The sequence below is a fragment of the Eretmochelys imbricata genome, chromosome 13 (assembly GCF_965152235.1).
Source record: "Eretmochelys imbricata isolate rEreImb1 chromosome 13, rEreImb1.hap1, whole genome shotgun sequence".
NCBI lineage: Eukaryota > Metazoa > Chordata > Testudines > Cheloniidae > Eretmochelys > Eretmochelys imbricata.
In genome coordinates this window covers 2,074,800-2,096,889 of record NC_135584.1, presented here as the reverse complement: position 1 = coordinate 2,096,889, position 22,090 = coordinate 2,074,800, and the positions used below count along the sequence as shown (strand labels likewise).

General features: G+C 48.1%; 1 protein-coding gene across 2 annotated transcripts in view; it reads left to right on the top strand.

Annotated features, from left to right (window-relative positions):
* The window catches only part of DNMT3B (DNA methyltransferase 3 beta), a 46,788-nt gene extending 26,689 nt beyond the window's left edge, over nucleotides 1-20,099 (top strand). Inside the window, exons 10-22 of one of the 2 annotated variants that reach the window (XM_077832026.1) lie at nucleotides 524-568; nucleotides 2,049-2,128; nucleotides 2,811-2,923; nucleotides 4,282-4,465; nucleotides 5,291-5,375; nucleotides 6,979-7,124; nucleotides 7,348-7,438; nucleotides 7,898-8,046; nucleotides 9,099-9,184; nucleotides 12,624-12,693; nucleotides 13,618-13,736; nucleotides 15,928-16,092; nucleotides 17,459-20,099. In XM_077832026.1, coding sequence (XP_077688152.1) covers nucleotides 524-568; nucleotides 2,049-2,128; nucleotides 2,811-2,923; nucleotides 4,282-4,465; nucleotides 5,291-5,375; nucleotides 6,979-7,124; nucleotides 7,348-7,438; nucleotides 7,898-8,046; nucleotides 9,099-9,184; nucleotides 12,624-12,693; nucleotides 13,618-13,736; nucleotides 15,928-16,069 — 1,310 coding nt within the window. In that variant the 3' untranslated portion in view covers nucleotides 16,070-16,092; nucleotides 17,459-20,099. Of the gene's footprint in view, nucleotides 1-523; nucleotides 569-2,048; nucleotides 2,129-2,810; nucleotides 2,924-4,281; nucleotides 4,466-5,290; nucleotides 5,376-6,978; nucleotides 7,125-7,347; nucleotides 7,439-7,897; nucleotides 8,047-9,098; nucleotides 9,185-12,623; nucleotides 12,694-13,617; nucleotides 13,737-15,927 lie in introns of both variants that reach the window. The other variant, XM_077832028.1, reaches the window with a different exon arrangement.
* The last annotated feature ends 1,991 nt before the right edge of the window (nucleotides 20,100-22,090 follow it).

Genomic DNA, 22,090 nt, shown 5'->3' with positions numbered 1-22,090 from the left:
GACGGTTTTTTGGTGTAGCACCAGAAATGTGGGAGCTGGAGTATTTGTCTAGCTGTGTCAGTACCGTATCCACACCTCTGCACACCCACATAACCTGTATACGCCCCCGCTACACACAGCCCTTATCTGCACATACCCTAATCTGCACAAAGACACGTGTAGCATGACAGCTGAATCTAGGCACGACCATTCACGCACTTCCTCATTTTGCCTGCTAATATACGGATACAGAACGTTTTCTGCCAAAATGTATTTAACTGTATTGTCCCCCACGTTCATTTGGGACTGTCTGGACTGTTTCAGAGCAGTGAACCACTGGAGTAAAGCTCCTAAAAGGACACACAGTCTGTATAAGATAAGTACATAATATGTGAATATATACTCCTTCGTGTGAATATGCAATATTGCTATAGTGGTTTAAATTAAGGAACTCGAGTGCTATTAAATAGGCTATATGTAAAGTTTGCTACATAAAATCGTTTAAGGACTGAGCACATTTTCCTTTTGTTTTTTATTTGTAAAGAGCAAATGGTTTCTGAAGTCACAAACAACAACAGGAGCCTTAAAGGTAATTAGTTTCCTTTTTTCTCTCCGTCAAAAGTCAGTGGCTAAGTCAGGTGCTTGGATACGGTCTCAGATGAAAGATAATTTGTCTTCCCTGTTTAATTCCACCGCGTGGAATTATTGGGAAGTTCTCCAGATTGCTGGAGAGGTGACCATCCTTCCCTCAGGCTGAAATGCAGGAGGGCCAGTCACCACGCAAACTTCATTTACAGCCCTGACCCTGCAAACAGTTACCCATGTGTTTAACTTCAGACGCTGGGAGCAGTGCCTTGGAGTTCGCTGAGGCTGCTGTCAATGTACAAAGTGAAGCATGTGTGTATCCTTGCAGGACTGGGTCCTGACACCTCTCAGGAGAGTCTACGTGGTAGATAGACCTTTCGCTGGCCCTCTGTACTTACAGGGGTAAATTTCAGTCTAAGAGATCAGTCTGCTGGTTAAAAGTTAAGGGTCAAATGCAAGTTGGTCAGAAATTGGTTTGTTCTTGGAATTCCGCTATACCTAAACATGTTGACAAAATGAGATGGGGCGAAGGGCCGTATAATGGTCGACGGAAAATGGAGACAATGAGGCGGGGGCTGGAATATAATTATTCCAGTATTCAGTGGGATGCAGCAAAGGGGAGAAGTAGCCTATCTTTATGGACCGTATCGGGGGGTCGCCGTGTTAGTCTGTATCCTCAAAAACAACAAGGAGTCCGGTGGCAAAGTGGTTTCTTATCCACAAAAGCTTATGCCCAAATAAATCTGTTAGTCTTTAAGGTACCACCGGACTCCTTGTTGTTTTTGTGGACAGTGTTTCCTTACAAACTAGGCAAAACTGAAACTCCGGAAGGGACAGGAGTGTAGTGAGACAAGGCCCAGTCGGGAATGGTGGTAGCAATTTAAGGACGGCTGGGTTCTAGTCTTCTCTGCCACTGACTCAGAACTGACTTTCACTCTCTGTGCCTCTTTGCAAAGTACTAATAATGATCATACCTATGTGACAGAGGTGGTGGTTGGCTCTTAAGATGCTTCATTCTGCAGACTAGCAGGTAGGGCCCTGGGGACTCCTGGTGGGTGTTGTGGTGAGAGCCACGGAGGGGGCAGTGATAAACAAAGGGCTGTGTGTGGCAAAGAGGCTGCTGCCTGCCACTCGATTCTCAGGGGTCCCTTTTCACTGATTACAGCAACGAAGGCGAAAGCAAACTGGGAGCGGAGCTGCCTGGGACATCTGGCTCCCATTGTGGGTGCTGAGCACCAGAATCGGTGCCCTTTGTCTCTCTTTGCTGCGGCTCTCTGTCGTTAACGCGGGGAATAATCATCCTTCTTTTCTGCCCTCCTGTGTCTCTCGTCTGCCTAGATTGAGCTCTTCGGGGCGAGAGCTGTCTCTCACTGTGCGTCCGTGCAGCGCCTGGCACTGTGGCGTCCCGCTCTCGTTCTGGGCCTCTAGGTGCTACTGGGATCAATAACACTATTTTTAAAGGGTGTGTTCATTGTATTAAACAGACAGTTGTTTATCGTGCGGGAGAAAAAACCCAGCCACATTCCACCCGCTGTTTGAGGGGGGCCTTTGCCAGACTTGCAGGGTAAGTCACTAGTGAGGGTGGGTGGGGGGGCCGGGGGAGAAGGCTGGGTCAGGTCACTGTCGGTGTGTAGTGACTCTGGCTACTGCAGCCTGCGAGGCTTTGAGAGCAGCTGCCGAGCGGTGTGGGGTGAGAACCAGCTGGTGTGGGAAGCCCCAGGGCCTACGGGAGCTCTGCTGACCTTTCTGTGTCGGGGTTATACTTCGCTCTGCCAGAGGGATGCTGGAGGGGCCATGCGGTGACTGTGCGCCAAGGCTGGGGAGGGTGCCGGTCACCCCTCCCGGGATAGGGCAGGGGAAGGTGGAGCCAGGGTGCCACACCCTTGTCCTGCCCATCAGAGGGGAGAGCATGCGGCACCCTTCTAACACCAGATCCAAAGCCCATGGAAGTCCGTGAGACTCATTCCAATGGCTCCCCTGGGAATTGGATCCGGCCCCTATGGGAACGTGCGGATGCAGAGTCTGCTGCCCTGTGCATCCAGGAGCTCTGGGAGACTCCCACGGGACACCGGAGAGGTAAAGCTCCTTGCTGCCTCTCAGCATGAGCCAGAGCCTTCCTGGAGCCTCAGGGGTTTTGGCGTGCGCCATGTGCCCCCTCCGTTCTCTCCATCTTGCCTGGTGCTGTTTGGGGCTGTCTCTGCAGCAGACCCCGGGATTCTAACTCTCTGTTGGGTGCTTCTCGCTAGGATCGGTTCCTGGAGCTCTTCTACATGTACGACGAGGACGGGTACCAGTCTTATTGCACCGTCTGCTGCGAAGGCAAGGAGCTGCTGCTGTGTAGCAATGCCAGCTGCTGCAGGTAGGCACCCCACCCTGGCACCCGCCACTGGTGGTTCTCCTTCTCCAGCAGATCCTGGGCTAAGTTCCCTCTCAGCTGCGCGGCTGTGCCCCAGCCTGTTAAGCACTGCACAGGCGCTATGGGCTGTGGTGGGGAGAGATGCCTCTCCCCTAGCCCTGGACCTGCCGCGGCCAGGGGAAGAGGCACCTCTCCCACCTCAGCCCAGGTGCTGCTGCAGGGATAGACAGCTGGGGGGAGCTCTCTCTCCCCGCTGAAGCCCTGGGGCAGCCTGCACCCCAAACCCCTCATCCCTGGCCCCACCCCAGAGCCAGCATCCCCAGCCAGAGCCCTCACCCTCCTGCACCCGAGCCCTTTGCCACAGCCCTGAGCCCCCTCCCAGATGCCGAATCTCTTGGCCCCACCCCTGCCACATGAATTTTGTTATGTGCACCAAGGTGGAGGTGACGTGTCACACATCACCTCTGTCTTGGTGTGAATAACAAAATTCATTCCGCACGTGTGGGAAAAATTAGAGGGAACACTGAATTCCTGGGGCAGACGCTGCGGGGGGAGGGGGCTCAGCACTGCTAGAAAATCTGGGCAGTTGGGTTTCAGTACCTAGGTTGAGGAGCCATGGGATAAGCAGTCTGATCTGAAAATGTTGGCCTCCAACCTTTATGCATCCCATAGGTGTGGACTAGGACAGGCTGATCAGTGCAGTAATGGGGGCTGAGATTTTCAGAGGAGACTGGAGGGAGTTGAAATTCAATAGGGCCTGGCTGGCTGGCTGCTTTGAAAACTCCAGCCAGAGAAAGGGAGAAGCCACTTCAGACATAGTTCAGAAGACACTATTTTAAGTCTCTGTAATACTTTCCCAGTGGCTCCTGACTCGCCTTCCCCAGATTGTAACCCAAAAGTGTACAGCCTTTCTCTTTACGCACTGTTGTCTCAGTGAGTTCCGCTGATCAGACCTGGCTTGTGGACAGCAATTCCCAGGTGAAAGCACTATTCCCTGGGCCTGATTGTGGTGTGCTGTGCTCAGCAGACCGGCCTGCCTCATACCTGAGCGGGTCTGTGAACGTAGCCCTTAAAGAGAATAGCATGTGCCTTGCCCCGGATGCAGGGGCGTGAATACCCTGGCTGAACACATAGCTGGCATCATCAGCTCTAAACACCTAGAGATACATGCATTCCACAGGGATGCCACAGAAGTCCTGGGGACCTACTGTCTCCCTGAAAGGTGGGAGAGATGAGAGAATTGGGCTCCATGATAATGTCCTGTCCTGGGGAGATTTACGAGCATAATCTTGGAGGTGGAAGGTGGCTCAGCGGAGGAGCCTTTGGAACTCGGAGTTACCGTGTTCTCCTGGTTTGTGCAGGTGCTTTTGTGTCGAATGCTTGGAGGTCCTGGTAGGGCAAGGTACCTCAGCAAAGGCAAAAGAGCAAGAGCCCTGGAGCTGTTACATGTGTCAACCACAGAAGTGCTATGGGGTGTTACAGCGCCGGCCGGACTGGAACGTACGGCTGCAAGACTTCTTCACCAGCGACAAAGGACAGGAATATGTAAGGAAATCGACCTGGGGCAGGAGTGCAACAGATCTCATGTGGGGATGGGCAAGAGATACTGAAGGACACTAGCGATGGGAAAGGACATGATGCTGTGTAGGACATGGGAGTGGGGATTTGCACAGAACCCAGAGTCGTCTGGACTGGGGCAGCCTCAGGCCATACAGCAGGAGGGCAAGCAGCAGAGAGGAAATGTTAGCTACACATATGGACGTGAAGGTGGAGGGGCAAATCCTCAGCTGCTTTTAGTTAGCCAGTGCACTTCAGTGGCGCCATCACAGCTTTCCTGAGCCGAGGATGTGCCCCGGGGAGAGCAGCAGAATGGCCGAAGGACAGCTGAAGAGGGAGGAGGAATTGAGGCAACAGGGAATGTTTGATCTCTCTGGTTCTTGTATGGCATGCGTCACTGTGGTCTCTGAGTGCTTGAATCCTTTGTGCTGCCTATAAAAGGGAGGTTAGCATCTTCCTGAGGGGTCCTGCTGACTCTTATCTGGGATTATGGGAATCTGCTGGATTCTTAAAACCACTCCTCAAAATCCTCACTTTTCTGTTAGCATTTGACCCAGTCGTGGTGCCCTTTGTGTTCCTGACTTGTGTTTTCCTGCTCACACGTCTCCCAAGGGTTCTGGGCTTACAGATCCTTTCACCCCCAGCAGAAGCTCTCCTGAAGAGATGCCAGCTGAGAGCCACGTAATGACAGGGCTTGGGCCTGCCTCGTGGGGCACTGAGATGTTACCCAGAGCAGGGGAGTCCTGCTGCAATAGGAGCATGAGCCGGGCTGAAGGTGCTGCCTACTTCATTTCTCTCTCTGTTTAATTGCAGGATGCGCCTAAAATCTACCCGGCAGTCCCTGCAACAGAGAGGAGGCCAATTAGAGTGCTGTCCCTATTTGATGGCATAGCAACGGGTGAGGAGCCAAGAGAGCTTATTTATGAATGACTAACAGTATTAAATTTTGCTGATTATTTATGAATGACTAACAGTATTAAATCTTGCTGATTCACACTGCTCTCGCGCCTGCCATCCGGGGAGCTCCAAGCCCCTCACAAACGTGAATGAACTCAGCCTCATGGCACCCCAGGGTGCTAGGTCATTGTCATCATGCCCATTAAGCAGATAGGCAAACTGAGGCACAGAGTGAAGAAGTGACTTGGCCAAGTTCACGCAGAATGAGCCTGAGGCAGAGCCAGGATTCTGAGTCCAGTGCTTTACCCACAAAACCTTAAAACTAAATGCGGAGGACGAAGAGTCCAGAATCTGAGTAGCTGCTCTTTCTGCTCGACGGAGGGAAGTTGTGGTAGGAGAGGGCAGGCACGTGAGACACAATTGCTGTTGTCCCTTCCATTCACCAGTGGAGCCTGAGCACAGACCCAGCTTGCTTTTTAACTGATATGGAGAATGTGAGAGCAAATCAAGCCAGAGGTTGATGCCAACATTGTGTCCCAGGTAGAGCTGGCTGGGAAACGAGAATTCCAGTTTGCAAAAAAAAATCAGAGGTTTTGAAATGTCGTCTTAATTTTGCCTTGGAGTGAGAGAGACTGACCCACCCCCGAACAGCCAAGAGCCTGGCAGGTAAAGCACCCGCCTTGGGCCAGGGAGATGAGGTGCAAATCCCTTCTCTGAATCAGACCGAGCAGGGACTTGAACTTTGGTTTCCTGCATCCCAGCTGAGTCCCTAATCACTGGACTGTTTGGGTGGGGGAGGTTGTCCGTCTTTCTTTCAACACATCTGGGGCAAATTGCGTTCTGCTGTATGTAAGACGCAATTCCACTGACGTCAGTCGAGTTGTATTTGTTTTTACACCAGGGCAGGATTTGACCCTATAATTGAGCTTCAAGGTGAAGAACCATCAGCTTGTTGAAATGCACCCAATTTGGCCATAAGACCATGTCATGCTCACTAAGTGCACCCAGGGCAGTGTGTCCTCGCACACATTGTGTCCTCTGCCAAACCTAGGATGAATTCGGCAGTTACACGCTATATAAGTTCTACCGAAGTCCTGGACTGGATGTGGGTGGGGAATGGATTCTATATAGTGAGCTTGACAAGACATAAATGTTGAAAGCTGGAACAGTTGGGCTTTATAAAGCAAGGGCCTGATTTGCTGAGGTGCTGAGCAGCCTCCTTGCCCACTCTGTTCAGGGAGAGGCGAGGGAGCTCTGAGGGCTTCCCTGTAAGATGGAGCCCCCAGTGGGGAAATGTCTCAGGGCAGGTGGCTTGACTACTGAAGATCCAGTTCTGCACACACCTCCCTCACCCTGGAGAGAATGAATGGGTGCTCCTGGGAGAAGTCCAATGTGTTCGTTGAAGGTATCTCTCTATGGAGCTGATCTTCAAGGGTGGCGGGGGAGCTCAGAGGACCAGATTCTGCCACCCTTACTGACATAGAGAAGATCCTTCATTTGCACTTGCTCATGAAGCACCAGGGTGGCACAGAGTGTGTGTTATGGGCCGATGGAGGAGGATGGGGGCTGATGAGAACTCAAGCTGGGTGTCTTTTCCCCAACAGGTTACCTGGTTCTGAAGGACCTAGGCATTAAAGTGGAGAAATACATTGCCTCTGAGATTTGTGAAGATTCCATTGCTGTGGGAACTGTCCGGCATGAAGGGAACATCACATATGTGCATGATGTCAGGAACATAACCAAGAGAAACGTGAGCATAACCAAGAGAAATGTGTTCTACGGAAGGGCTGGCAAACAGACTTGCCACGCCCAGGGGGATTTACTTTGTTTTATTTACTACTGAAAAGGAGAAGTGTGAGCTGAGTGTGCAGACCTGTGATACAATTGTTGTCGTGCCCCCAGTGGCACATACTTTAATGGGAGAGGGCTGTTACCTGGTGTTCACTGGCACTGAATCTGATTGTCTGTCCTAGATTGAGGAATGGGGTCCTTTTGACTTGGTGATTGGTGGAAGTCCCTGTAACGATCTCTCTATTGTGAATCCTGCCAGAAAGGGTCTGTATGGTAAGACTGTTTGTTTCTGGAGGGAGGTGGTGGGTAATGGGGAATGGAACATTTCACCTCTAGCCCACTGGTTCATATCCGGCCGGGGTTGGTGCTGCCTCCAAGATTCTACCATCTGCTCTGGTGACTGTTTGGTGGTTTCTGGGAAATGACTTGGTGTCTCATTCCAGTTCCTGGTGGACAGGAGTCCAAAACTGCCACCGTAAATGGTGTTAATATGTTTCCCAGTTGGCACCTGCTGCAGGGAGGTCCAGGACTGAATGGACCCTGGAGACTGAGCTTGTCTTACCTCCGGAAGGGGTCCCGCTACTAGGTCAGGGTGGAGACGCATTTGCAGCGCTGTGTGAGGGAGGCTCTTGTTGTTCCTGCCTGTGCCATCGCTCTTCCGGGAGACGGGAGTCTCTCTCTTCTTTCTGGGCTGGGGTAAGCCCTCACAATCTTATACGTTCCCTATTGCAGAGGGAACTGGGAGGCTGTTCTTCGAGTTCTATCATCTCCTCAATTACGCACGTCCCAAGGCAGGGGAAGAGCGACCCTTCTTCTGGATGTTTGAGAATGTCGTGGCCATGAGAGTCAATGATAAAAGGGACATTTCTCGATTTTTGGAGGTAGGAGTCACTGCAGACCATTTCCTGCGTTCCTGCTCTGCAGACAAGGGCCTAGAACGGGCAGGCTCTTGCATCCTGGGATGAAGCTGGGTTGTAAGAATATGTATGGGCGGTGGTTGTATAGGGACCTGAGGTTAAAAAGCTCAAACAAAACAATTGGGGAGGAAGGATGTTCTAGAGGATGATGCACAGAGCTGGAAATTGGAGGATATAGGTTTTATTTCTGGCTCTGCTTCAGATTTCCTCTGTGATCTTGGGCAAATGGCTTCCCCTCTCTGTGCCTCAGTTTTCTCATCTCTAAAATGGGATTAATAGTTCTTAGCAGCCTGGCAGGAGGATTGTGAGCTTCCGTTGATTAGTGTAAAGTGCTTTGATATTTCCAGTTGGAAGGTTTTAGGGAAGTGCAAAGCATTAACTCTCACAACAACAAAGACGGTGCTACAGAGAAGGCTGCAACTTCTGTGGCATCATTTGCAGCCCGTCTATTGCGTCTTGTAAGAGTCTCTGCCTAGGAGGATAATTCTGTCCCTGACCCAAAGTAATGAACAGTGAGACACTGGAATTTGATCAACATGTGTCATTGTTATTCATTTGTATTGCATTGGCGCCTAGGATTCCTGATTCTGGATCAGGACCCCAATGCGCTGGGCCCTGTACGCACGCAGAACAGACAGACATTTATGCTGGCTCCCTCTGAGAGGATCTACTGAGTTTTTAAAATTGTATGTAGCAGAGAATGCACTTCCCATGCTGGGCATTGGCTTCAGGGAGCTGGAGGATGCTGCTCCAGCCCTGGCCACTGGCACACAGGACTTCAGGGAGCTGGAGGATGCCGCGGCAGCGCTTGGAAATTTAAGGTCCTAGACAGACGGCCTTTTAAGCCCTTGTTCACTGGTTACCTGAGGAGCAGGGCAGTTCGCCAGCCATCTCTGTGCAGTGAGTTGATTTGGAACGCTGCTGGAGGTGGCTGCAGTTAGTGCTGGGTGGTGCGGTTTATGCTGGTCACAGCTGCTTCTCTTTAATCTTTTCCCTTTTTCTCTCTTGGAATGCAGTGCAACCCTGTTATGATCGATGCCATCAAGGTATCAGCTGCACACAGAGCGCGCTATTTCTGGGGCAATCTGCCTGGGATGAACAGGTAACTCTTCTGTTTGTGAAGCTCTCCTGGTTCTTTTCTCCTCGGCACCACGTGCAGCTCCTGGGAGCCAAAGAGACTCACTATCCTGCCACCCCACAGCCCTTTGCAGAGCTCTGTTATCTTCGTCGTAACAATGGTTCTGTTTCTGCGTTGCACTTACCGTTAGCAATTATGTGAATCTGGAAAAATTGTAGTTTGGGCCTGATCCAAAGCCTATTGAAGTCAATGGGACCCTTCCCTGGATAGCAGTGCGCACCGGCTCAGGCCCTTCATGCAGTTTGCTGGAGCTGTACTAGGAATTTCAAACTCGTTATCCTCCATCCTAATGGGTTGCTCCAGCAAACTCTAGTACAGCTGACAGGACAGTGAGTAATCTGAATTCCCCTCTGCCGCCAAACAGGGCACTTGGTTTCCCTTGCTTAGTGCTGTGAGATTGGGATACGGTCAGCACTCTGGGTTTGATACGTTTAACAGACATTGTGATAAATGTACCCAGTTCTCTTAAGCAAAACACTACCCTGTTTCCACCAGGTGGAGAGTCTCTTGCTTCTACAGATACCAGTTCAGTGTTTGAAAACCCACATGCACAATTGCCTTTTTAGAAGGACACTGACACTCCAGTTCCCTACGGACCAAAACCCACCACTGTGAGTGGCACTGACTGGCCTTCCCCCTGCTGACAGCCTCAGCATAAGGGAACAAGGGTTTGGAAGGACCGTAGAGCTCAAACTAAACTCTCCGTCCCAGAGATGGTCCATCCAGGGCCGTAGTAAGGCCCATTTGCAGGGCAACATGGGGAAAGCTGGCATTGTTGCAGTCTGTTCATCCTCAGAAAGCTACAGGACAGAGGCTCCACCCTCCCTGAGCCTTCTGTCCAGCCCCTTTCACCATCACCAAATTCACAGGAAAAAGTTATAATAAAATTACATTGCAATTAAATAAAATGATGCTAATCGTGACCTTGTTAACCAGAGCTTCCTAGCAACGGCAGGTGGAATTTTCACACATCAAAATACTCAGTAAGTAAATACCGACGAAAATAAACCAATGGAATCCCTCATGGATTTCTGAACTTTATATGCTTGATTGCACTTTAATTGCCAATACTTTTAGGAGTTATAAATAGTTAAAGCTGCACCTGATGGAAATAGGCATTTGGAAAGTGAAAGGGCAGTTGCTTGGCTTCTGTTACATCTGCATTTTGAAAACTGTAGTTGCACTTTAACGTGTTTGTAACTGAGCATAGAAATTAAAGCATGAGGTCTTAGTGGTGTCCCACGGAGGTGGGTTTGGGGTCAAATTTTCAAGTGACTGAATCCCATTTTCCAAATCGATGGGCACTTAGGAGTCAAGTCCCATTGACTTTTAATGAGACGTGGGATCCTAAGGGGCTTTTCAAAATGGGACTTAGGCACTCTTGAAAATGTTACCCATGAAAACCTATTGAGAGCATTGCAGAAAATGAGTTACCAGCCGCATGTCCCAATTTAGAACCTGTGCCTATGAACAACAGCTGATTAAATGAGGCTGACTGTACTAGCTGTTGTTGCTACTTGACCTGCTTCTATTAATTTAAAATGGTCAGGTATCCACAACAGTTGTAACAGGATAAAACCCTACAATTGTCGCAGTGTAGTTGTAGCTGTGTTGGTCGCAGGGTATTAGAAAAACAAGGTGGGTGACATAATACCTTTCATTGGACGAGCTTGTCTCTCTCCTCAACAGATGTTGGTTCAATAAAAGATAAAGATATTACCTGCCTCACCGTGTCTCTCTCATCACTTCTGCTATAATTTTTAAAAAAATGTTTCCTTCAGACTGTTGAGAGAGAGAGAGACTGTCAATGACTCACCATAATTGTATTATTATGGATCATTCCCTGACCCTTTAATCATTTCTGATCACATCATGATGTGTCTGATAGATAGGGGCAGCCACTGTAAATTGCATAACTATTGTACATTACCTGAAACAAGTGAACTCTGCAGGGAGACAGCACTAGCAGCCTGTAAAGGGGTGCAGTTGGTTTTGTAATATGGCTGACCCCAGCCAATGAAGTTGAACAAGGGCATGTACAATGTCGTTATAATGTGGTTGAAGAGGGAGGTATGGTCTGGAGAGGGAGAGAGGCACTGTTCCTCTCTGGAAAGCTTAGTATGAGAGAGATTCACAGACGACCTAGGATCTGTGTATTCAGACAGCTGGCAGCACATTGCAGGAAGGGAAGGGGTAACAGCTCAATTCTGTAAGCTGTAGCTCCATTCTGCTTTACAGGTAAGGAAGCCACAGCACTTCGGAAAGGGATAGAGTGGGGGAGTGGGCAACACAAGTGACATCTGTGTCTGGTACATCCCAAGGATTCGCTGTGTGTAGTGGAAGATTCTAAAGTCCCAAAGGACAGGAGCAGTGAAAGCAGCCTTTCGGCTGGGTTCCTGCGTGGTCCTATATTTGAAGGAAACAGCTTATTTGTTCTCTTGGAAGAAGCACTCAGTTGTTACCCTCCTTTAAAGAACGCTGCGGTTCAAAGTGAATTGATATCTGAGCCCAGAGCTCCGTACTTTGGGGATGTGATTAGGAGATATTTGTAAATAGATTATATGCTCTTGCATCATCTAATAAATAGGCATGTTCATTAAAGCCTCTTAAGTAGTCAAGAAATGTGAATCAGCGTTTGAGCATCAGTGGGCTTTACCACTGGAACACTCATTTTTCTGTTTATATTTCTCAAGCTGGTGGAGGTTTGGTTTCCATCCCTCATTGACATTGTAGGAAAAAGGAGTCTCACGACCTCTCTCCTCACCTGTGCCTGCCATTTTAAGGTGGGAAATGAAATGATACAAGCCAGGGATACAGTTGCTAGGTATGGCACAAAAAGAATGTGCACAAATCCTAGTAATCGGTTGCCAGACTTGTTGTGCAGGTTATTCCCCTTCACAAGTAGATCTCCAACAGTCACACTGTCTTTGAAAGAATCCAAGAAAAACTCCACTGATCTCTTGGTGTGTTTTTTTTTTTTTTTTGTAATGTCATAAATATTTCCCACTTCTTACAACTATAATTAAAGAACAAAACCAGAAGCCCCGGCCAGCCATTAATGTCATGCTTCCCCCATGACCTTGCTTGGTTCTTCTCTCTTTTGGGAGGTTTCTGGAGTCTGTTGCCTCTTTTGCGTAAAGCTTGCTTATGCTGAGCAGGGCTGTGTGGGGCTTTCACGAAGGGTGTTCATGTGTATGAAATGATAATGGTGAGGCTTTATTTTCACCCACTTGACTTGCAGTCTGGGATTACATTTGATTTTCACCTTTTCTTTAAATGATGCTGCATTCCCTGCTACAGCAGAGGACGCAATGAATTTTGCACAAAAGAAAAGCTTGATGAAGGACTAGAGAACAGAGTTAATTGTAGAGTGTAGAATGTAATGAGCTTTGCCTGTTCTCAGGCCTCTGGTAGCTTCCAGGACTGATAGAGTTGAGCTTCAGGACTGCCTGGAGTACAGTAGGATAGCAAAGGTAAGACTCGCTGTTCAACCCTTTCCCTTTTCTTCCTTGGGGCAGTCTGGTATTTCTCAGCTTGCCACGAATAGCACTTACTCGGGACGCAGGCACCTCCTGGGGCTCCGTCGCATAATACTGCATGCTATAATAAGGGATGTCCTTTCTGGTGGACGCTCTAGTTGATTTACTCTCAAGGATTCTCTGCTTTCTCCTGGACTTGTGGATATTCTCTCTCATTTCAACCCTAATGAGGGATTTCTCTGTGGTTCCAACCTCTCTCTCCCTCCCTCCCCCACACCTCCCTTACCTTCCCCTCTGTTCTGCTCTGTGGATCTGGTGAGACAGAGGATGCTGGGCTTCTGTCTTGTTCATAGGGGCTTTCTGTTGAGGTATTGTCCACACAAAAATGAGAATGTACAAATGAGGCCCAAAGCTGAGTGTTTGGCTGTAACTGTGGGGACTTAACGCCATATGGCACAGTCCTGGTTAATGGGCACAAACCCTGGCCTGCTACTTTTCCTTGTTCCCAACATGCCAACGCTGTTCCTACAGGAGCCACAAATTGCTGCTCTCCCTCTGGATCTCTCTCTAGATATTTTTAATTCTTGGGAGCTATGGATTTCACTGCCCAGGTAAAAGTAGCTCCATCTATTTCCATGTACTTTTTTTTACAAATACCCTCTTCTGCGAGTGCAACCACTTCTCTTCAGAGCTGACGTACCGGTGGTTGCAGAATCCGTTGCTGGCATCTGATGCATATTGGTGCAAATACTAAAAATGCTGGCATGCAAAATCCCTGCTCCCTCCTTTTATCATTCCCTGCGTAGATCAGCCCTGGTCTCAAGACGAGATCTTTGCAGGATAGCCCACAGAACATTCATCTGATCCCTAAGACTAAGCCCAGAAGTTCACGTCAACTCTTGTTGTTTTGTTCTTCAGCTGAGGAAAGTGCAAACCATAACGACTAAATCCAACTCCCTCAGGCAGGGGAGAAGCATGCAGCTCCCAGTGCTCATGAATGGGAAAGAAGACAATTTGTGGTGCACTGAGTTAGAAAGGTGAGCGTCACTACCAAGGGGTGACTCAGAGAGAGGTGGAGGGATGGGAGAGGAAAAAAAAGGTGGGGATTAGGTAGAACCACACGCCTAGGGCATATCTATAGGGAGAGTCAGTGCACGGCAGGCTGGGGTGTAAATCCACAGCGCTTCAGCCTGCCGTGCACTGACTGGCCATGTGGGTCTTTATAGTGTGAACAAAAAGTACCGTGGAGCGCACTGACCTACTGCTATTCAGATCAAAGGGTCTATGGAACTTCTAGTGCACAGTAGCAGGGTCCGTCTGGCCAAGCCCTTAAAGATCTGTAGGAGGCGCTGCATGCATCTGCCAGCTCTTTCCATGGGAGTCTGTGATGGAGTTCACTGGCTCTTCAGGGTGAGACTCCAAGACGGTGAGGCCGTACTCTAGAAGCCCCCTGCCTTAAACTGGTTCCTGGAAAGGAAATACTTCTACAGCGTACACTGGAGAGATGTGTGCAGTAGGCATAGGAGGTGGCCTTTTCTAACCTGGCAGTTCCTTAGCAAGAAGCAGAATCTGTTGACCCTCCTTGGAAGGGGCCTAGGAGTTTACACTGCAGGCTTTCTGGCTTGTCACTAAGGGCGATGGCCCAGGGAGCCAACAAGGGGGACTTCTCAATGGTTTGTGGACTCTGTAGGCTTCCCTCTTGCTGTTGCTTGCTGCAGTTTAATGACTGAAAGAGCCCCCAGTCCTGATCCCTGGGCAGAGAGGTCTTGGGTGTGTCATCTGGTTCTTTTATTTCCCCTTCCCTGGTTATGTTTTAAATAAAGCTGGCACCCCAGGAAAGGGGAATTTGTTAATCAGAGCATCCAGGGTCTCTTCAGCCGGAACAGCTGGGCTCTGCTGTGGGGGTTCTCTCAGTGGAATTAGTCCAGGCATGTGATGGTGGAACGCGCTTTATTCTTTAGTTCAGGGGGATTCCAAAGTTCAGTTCTTGTGGAAACTGGTTTCCACGTTGCGCAGTGATTCTCCAGTGCCCGACACGTCTGTCTGAGCTCTTCAGGCAAGTGATTGGATACATTCACTTGCCTTGTGTTTCAGTGGACAGCAGTAATAATAAATAATAATACTAGAGACCGCCATTCAGATAAATACATTACTGCACTTCAGTCAAGTGCAGCACAGTCACTGCATTTCACCTGACTGTCGGCACATCGGCTTTTCTGTATGACAAGAGCCTGTTGCTGGGCTTCAGAGAAGAGAGATTATCTCTGCCTTTCAGTAATACAAGAGAACCAAGATCATAGATGCATGGAAGGAAAAGTACTCCAACAGTAGCGTGGGTCACTAGATTTCAGCACCTGAATGGAAGCTGAAAAAACCCATAAACCTGAGTTAGGTTTGTGAAAACCATGAGTATGGAAGTATGTGATAGCCATGTGGAAACATAAAAGCCATACCAGAATCATGAGACTAGACAAGCTTTTACAGATGGGGGCAGAAGTGATTTTTCAGGATACAGATCTCTACAGGAAAGAAAAAATATGTAGCATATATGGAACACTGTCCTAAATGTGAAGTAAATACCCTAATACTCCCATTGGCGTCAGTGAGAGCAGGGTCAGGGTCTTGGGACCAGATTTGTAAAATGGAGGAGGGAGCTTCTTTAATGTGAGCGTAACATGTACCTAAAATGGAACTGTGGGCACAAATCAGAGAGATGCTTGAGGACTCTCACCTATACTTCCAGTGCAGAGACAGTAGGCAGAGACTGTGCCCACAGAGTGGGGGTCTGGGCCTCATCCCTGTGGAAATGTGCCCCTTAGTGAGACAACATAGTGACCAGCACATGAGACATCCGTGTAGAAATAATGCCGTGATGCTATGCAAGGGCACTCCACACCAACTGTGTGTCATACAGGGTAGGGGGGTGCTGTCTCCATGACAACACAGAAGTGGGCATAGGTGAGAGCATGGACTACATGCGTGCTACTGCAAAGAGCCACAGGCCAAAACTCCTCCAGTCCAGGAGCTGTACAGTTGCTCACCGTCTGTGGGTGAGGGAATCCCTCCGCTGGAACACCCAGAGAACTCATGCACAAAGCCCAGTGCCTTGGGCGATGCACAGGGTCAGGGTTCTGGCCCTCAGGAATAACCCAGTGACTACAAGGACAAGACATCATCAAAGTGTAACGGCTGTTCTAAAAGCTTGTCCTCTCTTCCTTCCCCCTGCAGGATTTTTGGCTTCCCTCTTCACTACACGGATGTGTCCAACATGGGGCGTGGAGCACGTCAGAAGCTACTCGGGAGATCGTGGAGCGTCCCGGTCATTCGGCACCTGTTTGCCCCGCTCAAGGATTATTTTGCCTGTGAATAGCAGGGATTCCTTTGTCTCTTCTGGTAAAGATGCACTAGCTCAACTGCCTGTGTGGGAGAGGGAAGGAAGAGAATGGCCCACAAGCTCCATTACTTGGTAGGAAATGGTCCCCCGAGCCACACGCTTTGGGAAGGAAGTGTGGCCCTGTAGGGAGAGTGTAGGAAACTTTCCTTAACCAAAGAACCTGTTAGGGTGACTTTTTCAAAGGGACAGAAGACAACGCTCTTTAGAAAATACCAAACACAGAAGCTAGCTTACCCCAGCCAGGAGAGCGTAGGTATGGTGGATGAGACACAGAGCATTAATCATTCCATTTTACTGTACAATTGAAAAGTAGCAATTCAGAGGCTGGGTGGTGAAAGCCCCTGGCTAGCGTGCTGCAACCAAACTTGAAATAGGTAGAAACAAAGCTTTTGTGAAGACGAACCAGCCTCTCAAAACAGTTGCTAAGAAATCAGAACGATAGCCACAGGTATAAAGAACCCTGTCAGGTTACTGAACGAACAAGCGGGATACAAGAACCAAATCGCTTTTTACATTTTTTTTATTTGTTAAAGTTTAATTTTGTGTTTAAACTTTTGTTGCTGCTTTAAGGCATTACATGAGAATGTGGAAATTCCTAGACCTGAATGTAGCTGAAACTGAACTGTGAGGTGATAGAATGACTGTTCTAGTTAGAGCTAACGAAATGTTGTTGTTTGTGTTTGGCTGTAGTTTTACCAATATTCACTCCTTCCTTTTTAAAACATTCTTTTAATTTTTACATTAAGAACTGCTGAACAGCTAGAAAGGTAAAACATTCATCAGTTTCTGGAGGGTTTGGGCTCCAAGTCGGAAAGGAAAATGTTCTCTTAACGTTTTGCAAACGAATGTGCTGAAATGGGCAGGAAGGGGCAGCGCTCTTGTTCAATGCTGTTTTTTTTTAAAAACCGCAAAACTTTATTTTTATTAACTGTTTTATAAACCTGGACAGTGTTGCCAACACAGTGCTGCTCAATCCTGATCCCACTAAGTCTCCAGGAGTGAAATCCTGGCCCTTTGAAGTCCATGGCAAGACTTCCATTGACTTCAGTGCAGCCAAAATTTCACCCTAGGAATTTTGCCCTGGGCTTTGGCCTGATTCTTCTCCCGGGTTAGTCAGTGGTGCTTTTCCTGCTTACTACAGTGGGGCTGGAGCAGGCCCGTGTTAACAGAATAGGAAACCCTCCTGCCATGGAGTAAACGCTCAACACCCCTCGCCCTTCCCCCGGGAGAGTCAGTTTTTATTATACGGTCTATCAGACAGAGTCTCACTGTTCTTATCTCATCTGCCATCCCTGCACATGTAGCTAATGTCTGTTAAGAAGCATAGAGGGTCACATTTTTACTCTGACCTTTGCCCGCCCACAGGCACAAAACGGTGTGCAAAACAGGTGGGCCTCCACCTGCACCAGTTGTGTGCATGGCCCCGGCCTTGGCAGGTGCAATCAGCTACCCATTGTGAAGTGGATGATGCCCTTTGCGGAGTTGGGTTTGACCAGGGTTGAAAATCTGGCTTCAGGCTGAACAATTAAATATGGATCTAGCGCCACGGGAACCTTCCTGTCTAATCCACTGCCATGCTCTGAGAAAGGAACGTCCCAATCAGGTCCAGCCGTCGTGATGGTGGCTATGGCAGACCTGCTGCCCCAGCGCCTTGCTGAGGGTCTCACCTTACTTCCTGCCTTTACTGGAAAAAACAAACATTTGAAACGTTGAAAGAAACTCCCAAGACTGACTGGCGTTCGCTGGATCCTGAATTGGATAAAGCCTAGACTCAAAGATTTCACCATCAAATACATTAATCACGGGCCGGGCAAGCCAGTGTGTAGGGCTCGCTTGCATATTGTACATATACCATGATGAACAGTCTCTCTGACAGATCTACTAATGGCACAGGACCCTTTGATAGGGAAGTCAGACTTTTTTCCCTGCAGAGCTTCTCCTAAAAGTGGCACCCTCATGTGCATATTGCCATGCTTTTGAAACAGTCCAGGACTTCAGCTCCTCTGTCCTCTCCTAGCTCTGTTCTTCACTCAAAACAGTGGCCCCAGTGAAGTGAAGCACTTTTTATGCCCATGCTTAATAGTATGCATGTGCTTATAGAAGTGCTTTGCTGAATTGCATTAAGTGTTGCTATATCTGATTTGACTGAAAGCAAATGCCATTGCATCTAAGAAAAGGATCGAGCACTAGACAGACCAATGGACTCTGGATAGTAGTTGGAAGGGCTTCCATTTTTTCCGCAGCCTTCAAGCATCTCTTGCTTTTCTAAATTAAGAGAAGCCTCTGTCTCCTATGCCAAGTAAACATCTGCCTGCCCCCTCATACAGTCTTGCAGGCTGTGTGAAAAGCTGGGCAAACAGAAGTCTTTCTGCATTGTGCTCAGCAGTGTTCCTAAAGGGCAGCCTCCACTTTAACAGGGATCCATGAGAAATGAGAGCATCCCTATCTCTGCTCCTTCTGCCCCGCCTTGATAGCAGGAGACCCCTGTGCATTTCCTTCCCAGGTCCTAGAAGAGGGCATCATCTCCAGTGGATGAAAACTCTCATGTTTCCTACTCCTCTCATGGTGTCGCTTACCCTGTGTTGAGCTGTTTTTGATCTACGTGCAGATTGTTTCCCACCTCCAGCCACAGTTGCAGCCTGCCTCCTCTTGACGCCCAGAGTCAGCTGGGAACTGACAGCAGGGGGAAGCAGGTCAGAGCCATGGGAGACAGGGGTTTTCCCACAGAGGAGAGACTGAGTAATGCTCTCCTCTCAGTCCTGCTTGGCACTTCCTCCCCAGTTGCACTTGGAAACCCTGTCAGTTAGCTGTTCCCAGGTGACATCCACTTGAGAATGCACTGATTCCAAAACAGCGCTCTCCTATGTGCTACCTCCATTCTTTCTAAGCAACTCAGGGACAAGAAGCAGCCTATCATCTCCCTTCTTCATTGCACGCCCATAAACTACATAGATGTGACTCAGGAGACACATGGGGCCAGATTTTCAAGTGATGCAGGTGTTCAAAATGCTCTTCTCAAGTGAGCATGCAACTGACAAGTCTGCATGCATTAATGCACATGCAGCTGGCTAATTGGGTGCCTCTGTGTGCAAAGTTGGAGTAACTCCACATGCATTTGCATGCCTACCTCGTCTGAAACTCTTGAAACAAAAGCTAAACTCTGAACCCTAAACCTATTCTGGATCTGGATTAGAACACTAATTCCTCATCCCAGCCCTAGTTTACTGTAATGTGAAAGCATTTTATAGTCCCTGAGCTCCAAGTGGGTGGACCGCAAAACCTGACAGAGAAGAACAGAGTTTTGCATGTTTGCAGGAGTCTGCCCACATGGAGCTCATGGCAGAATTGAGACTTTAAATTCAAATGAGACAAGAAGATTACAAAATCCTCATGTGAGTCCTCCATTTATTTTAGCCTTTGACCTTTTTTCAGACTGAATTAACACACACAACCTCAACTCAGCTTCATCTTTGAATTCTCTATCCCAGTTTTTATATCCTTCCCTTCCTCATCAAAAGAAAAATTAATAAATACAATGCAGAAGATTTGGAAAGCAAACAAAGATAAGGAAAAGAGGAATAAGAGTTGTCTTGGCATTAAATTTACATGAAAAATTGTAATTTTCCGCAAAATATTTTTTCCCTGTGAAATCTGCCTTTTATTACGTGTTTATACAAATGTTTTAAGGAGAGAGCTGCATTTCAGGAATTCTATTTTAATGATTCTTAAAAGCCTTTTACTCTCATTGGTGCTATTTTTTTTAGACTAAGGATTTTAATGTCAAAACTTTTGTGGGTGATCTTTTAAAATCACGACAAGCTTGTATTTTTGTTGTGTTGCAATAATTCATGTTTTCTGTAAAATGGGCCCAGTACCAAAGTGTGAAAAATCAAAACTCTGCCTTGTCTAAACAGTTTACTGCTTTTCTTATGGAAAAGAAAAAAGATCAATGCCCTGAGTTTACCTTAACATTTATCACAGTTTAATTAAAATCAGTATTTCTATACGACTGGACAATGTTTTTTTAACAGAAACAAGAGAAAGTAAAAAAAAAAACAGTACTGTGCTGGGAAATGGTGGTGATAAGAAATGTGCTTAAAATTAGTTAGCTGTCCACTTAGTATTCTTGTCATGTGAGTAGAAGCATTATTACCACACCCACACGGTTATCTACCAGGCATCTTAAACACCCAGCTGAGGTGATCATATCCACATTGTTCCTCACTCTGAAGTGGATAAGAAGCCAGTGGTACTTTATCAGTTACAGCTTGACTTCTCTTCATAGGGATGTTTGTGGTCATCTAGAAGCCTTTGCTCCTGGCTGTGAATTCTCTGCCAGAGAATTTGGTCTGGCCTGACTGAAGACTTTTCCCTTATTTTTCTTAAAGCCTGTGATACTAATTAGAAGTTTTAACTGTTTTTCTGAACTGTTTTTTAGAGAGCGAAGCCCCTAGAGAAGGCTGTTGCAAAAAGAACTATATATAAATTATAATTGGTGAACCTTCTGCTCTCTAAAGCATTAGAAACTCACATGATTGGACAGGAATTTCTAAATAGTTATTGCTAAAGAAACACTCCTCTTGTTTGTGTTCATCATGCTCCTTACGTTACAGTGCTACATATCACATGAGCAAAGACATATCTTCAAGATAAACAAAAAAGGGAAACTAACTGCAAGATATGTTAAAAATATACATGCATCAAGGAGCAGCATAAACTTTGTATTTTTGTTGTTTGCTTTTGCACATTGTAGTCATAAAGATGAGGTATTTTCTATATTATGTCTCCAGCTACGTGCAATATGTACAATGGAGACATACAACAAGGAGACATAATTCTCTACTGCCTGGCATCTTGTGTCTCCATCTACATCTATACAAAGTGAGTGCAGAGCACTGGTGAAAAGTACAACACAGGCTGAAGAACAAAGAAGATTCAGGTCCTTAGCTATTAACACCTACCCAGGCTAACATGGTCTTCTAGGGAGCTATGAGAAGTTTGAGTATGTGAATGCAGGGAAGACAGAGTCATTGACTGATAGTACTGAGGTAGATTCCATGCAGATTTAAAGAACAATTTACACTTGTCTTTCATCTTGTGAGGATTTCTTTTAGCCCTGGATTGAGGATGAGCAATGGCTACTCATTTGTTGTACCCAGTGATGAGGACTGGTGATGCCTTATTTTCCTGTTGGCAGATGTTTTTATACCCTGGGAGGTTGAAGTGGCAGATGATGTATTCCTAGAGCAGAGGTGGGCAAGCTACAGCGGCCTGCAGGACTGTCCTGCCTGGCCCCTGAGCTCCTGGTCGGGGAGGCTAGCCCACGGCTCTTCCCCTGCTGTCCTCCCTCCCCTGCAGCCACGCCGCCACGTGGGCAGGGCTTTGGCCCGCTGCTCCTCTTGGGCAGCGTCAGGGGTTAAGGAGCAGGCGGGGGTTGGATGGTGTGGAGGTTCTGGGGGGAGGCAATCAGGGGCCAGGGAGCAGGGGGAGTTGGATAGGAGCAGGGGGTCTTGGGAGGGGGCAGTCAGGGGTCAAGGAGCAGGGGGGGTTGGATGGGTCAGGGGTTCTGAGGGGGGGTGGGAAGTGGGAAGGGGTGGATGGCGGTGGAAGCTAGGCTGTTTGAGGAGGCACAGCCTTCCCTACCCAGCCCGCCATACAGTTGTGCAACCCCAATGTGGCTCTGGGGCCAAAAAGTTTGCCCACCCCAGTCCTAGAGAGCGGGGTAAGCCATGCCAGTTCTCTTTTGGCCAAGCGGGAAAGGGCTTATCTCCCTGAAATGGGGATGGGTGGCTGGGTGGGGATGAACATGGTCCTACTTGGTGGTTGGGGGCTGCCAAGGTCTGGCTTGGGCAGTAAGGGGAGACATGGCCACTATGCAAAAGACAAACCTGAGTAAACGCCTCAGCCGTTGCTGATTCTCTTACCTAAAGTGTGCATGTGTCTTTAGAGTCCCCTGGCCCTCCCCCTGCGAGGAGAGGAGCTCAGTTCCCGCCAGGG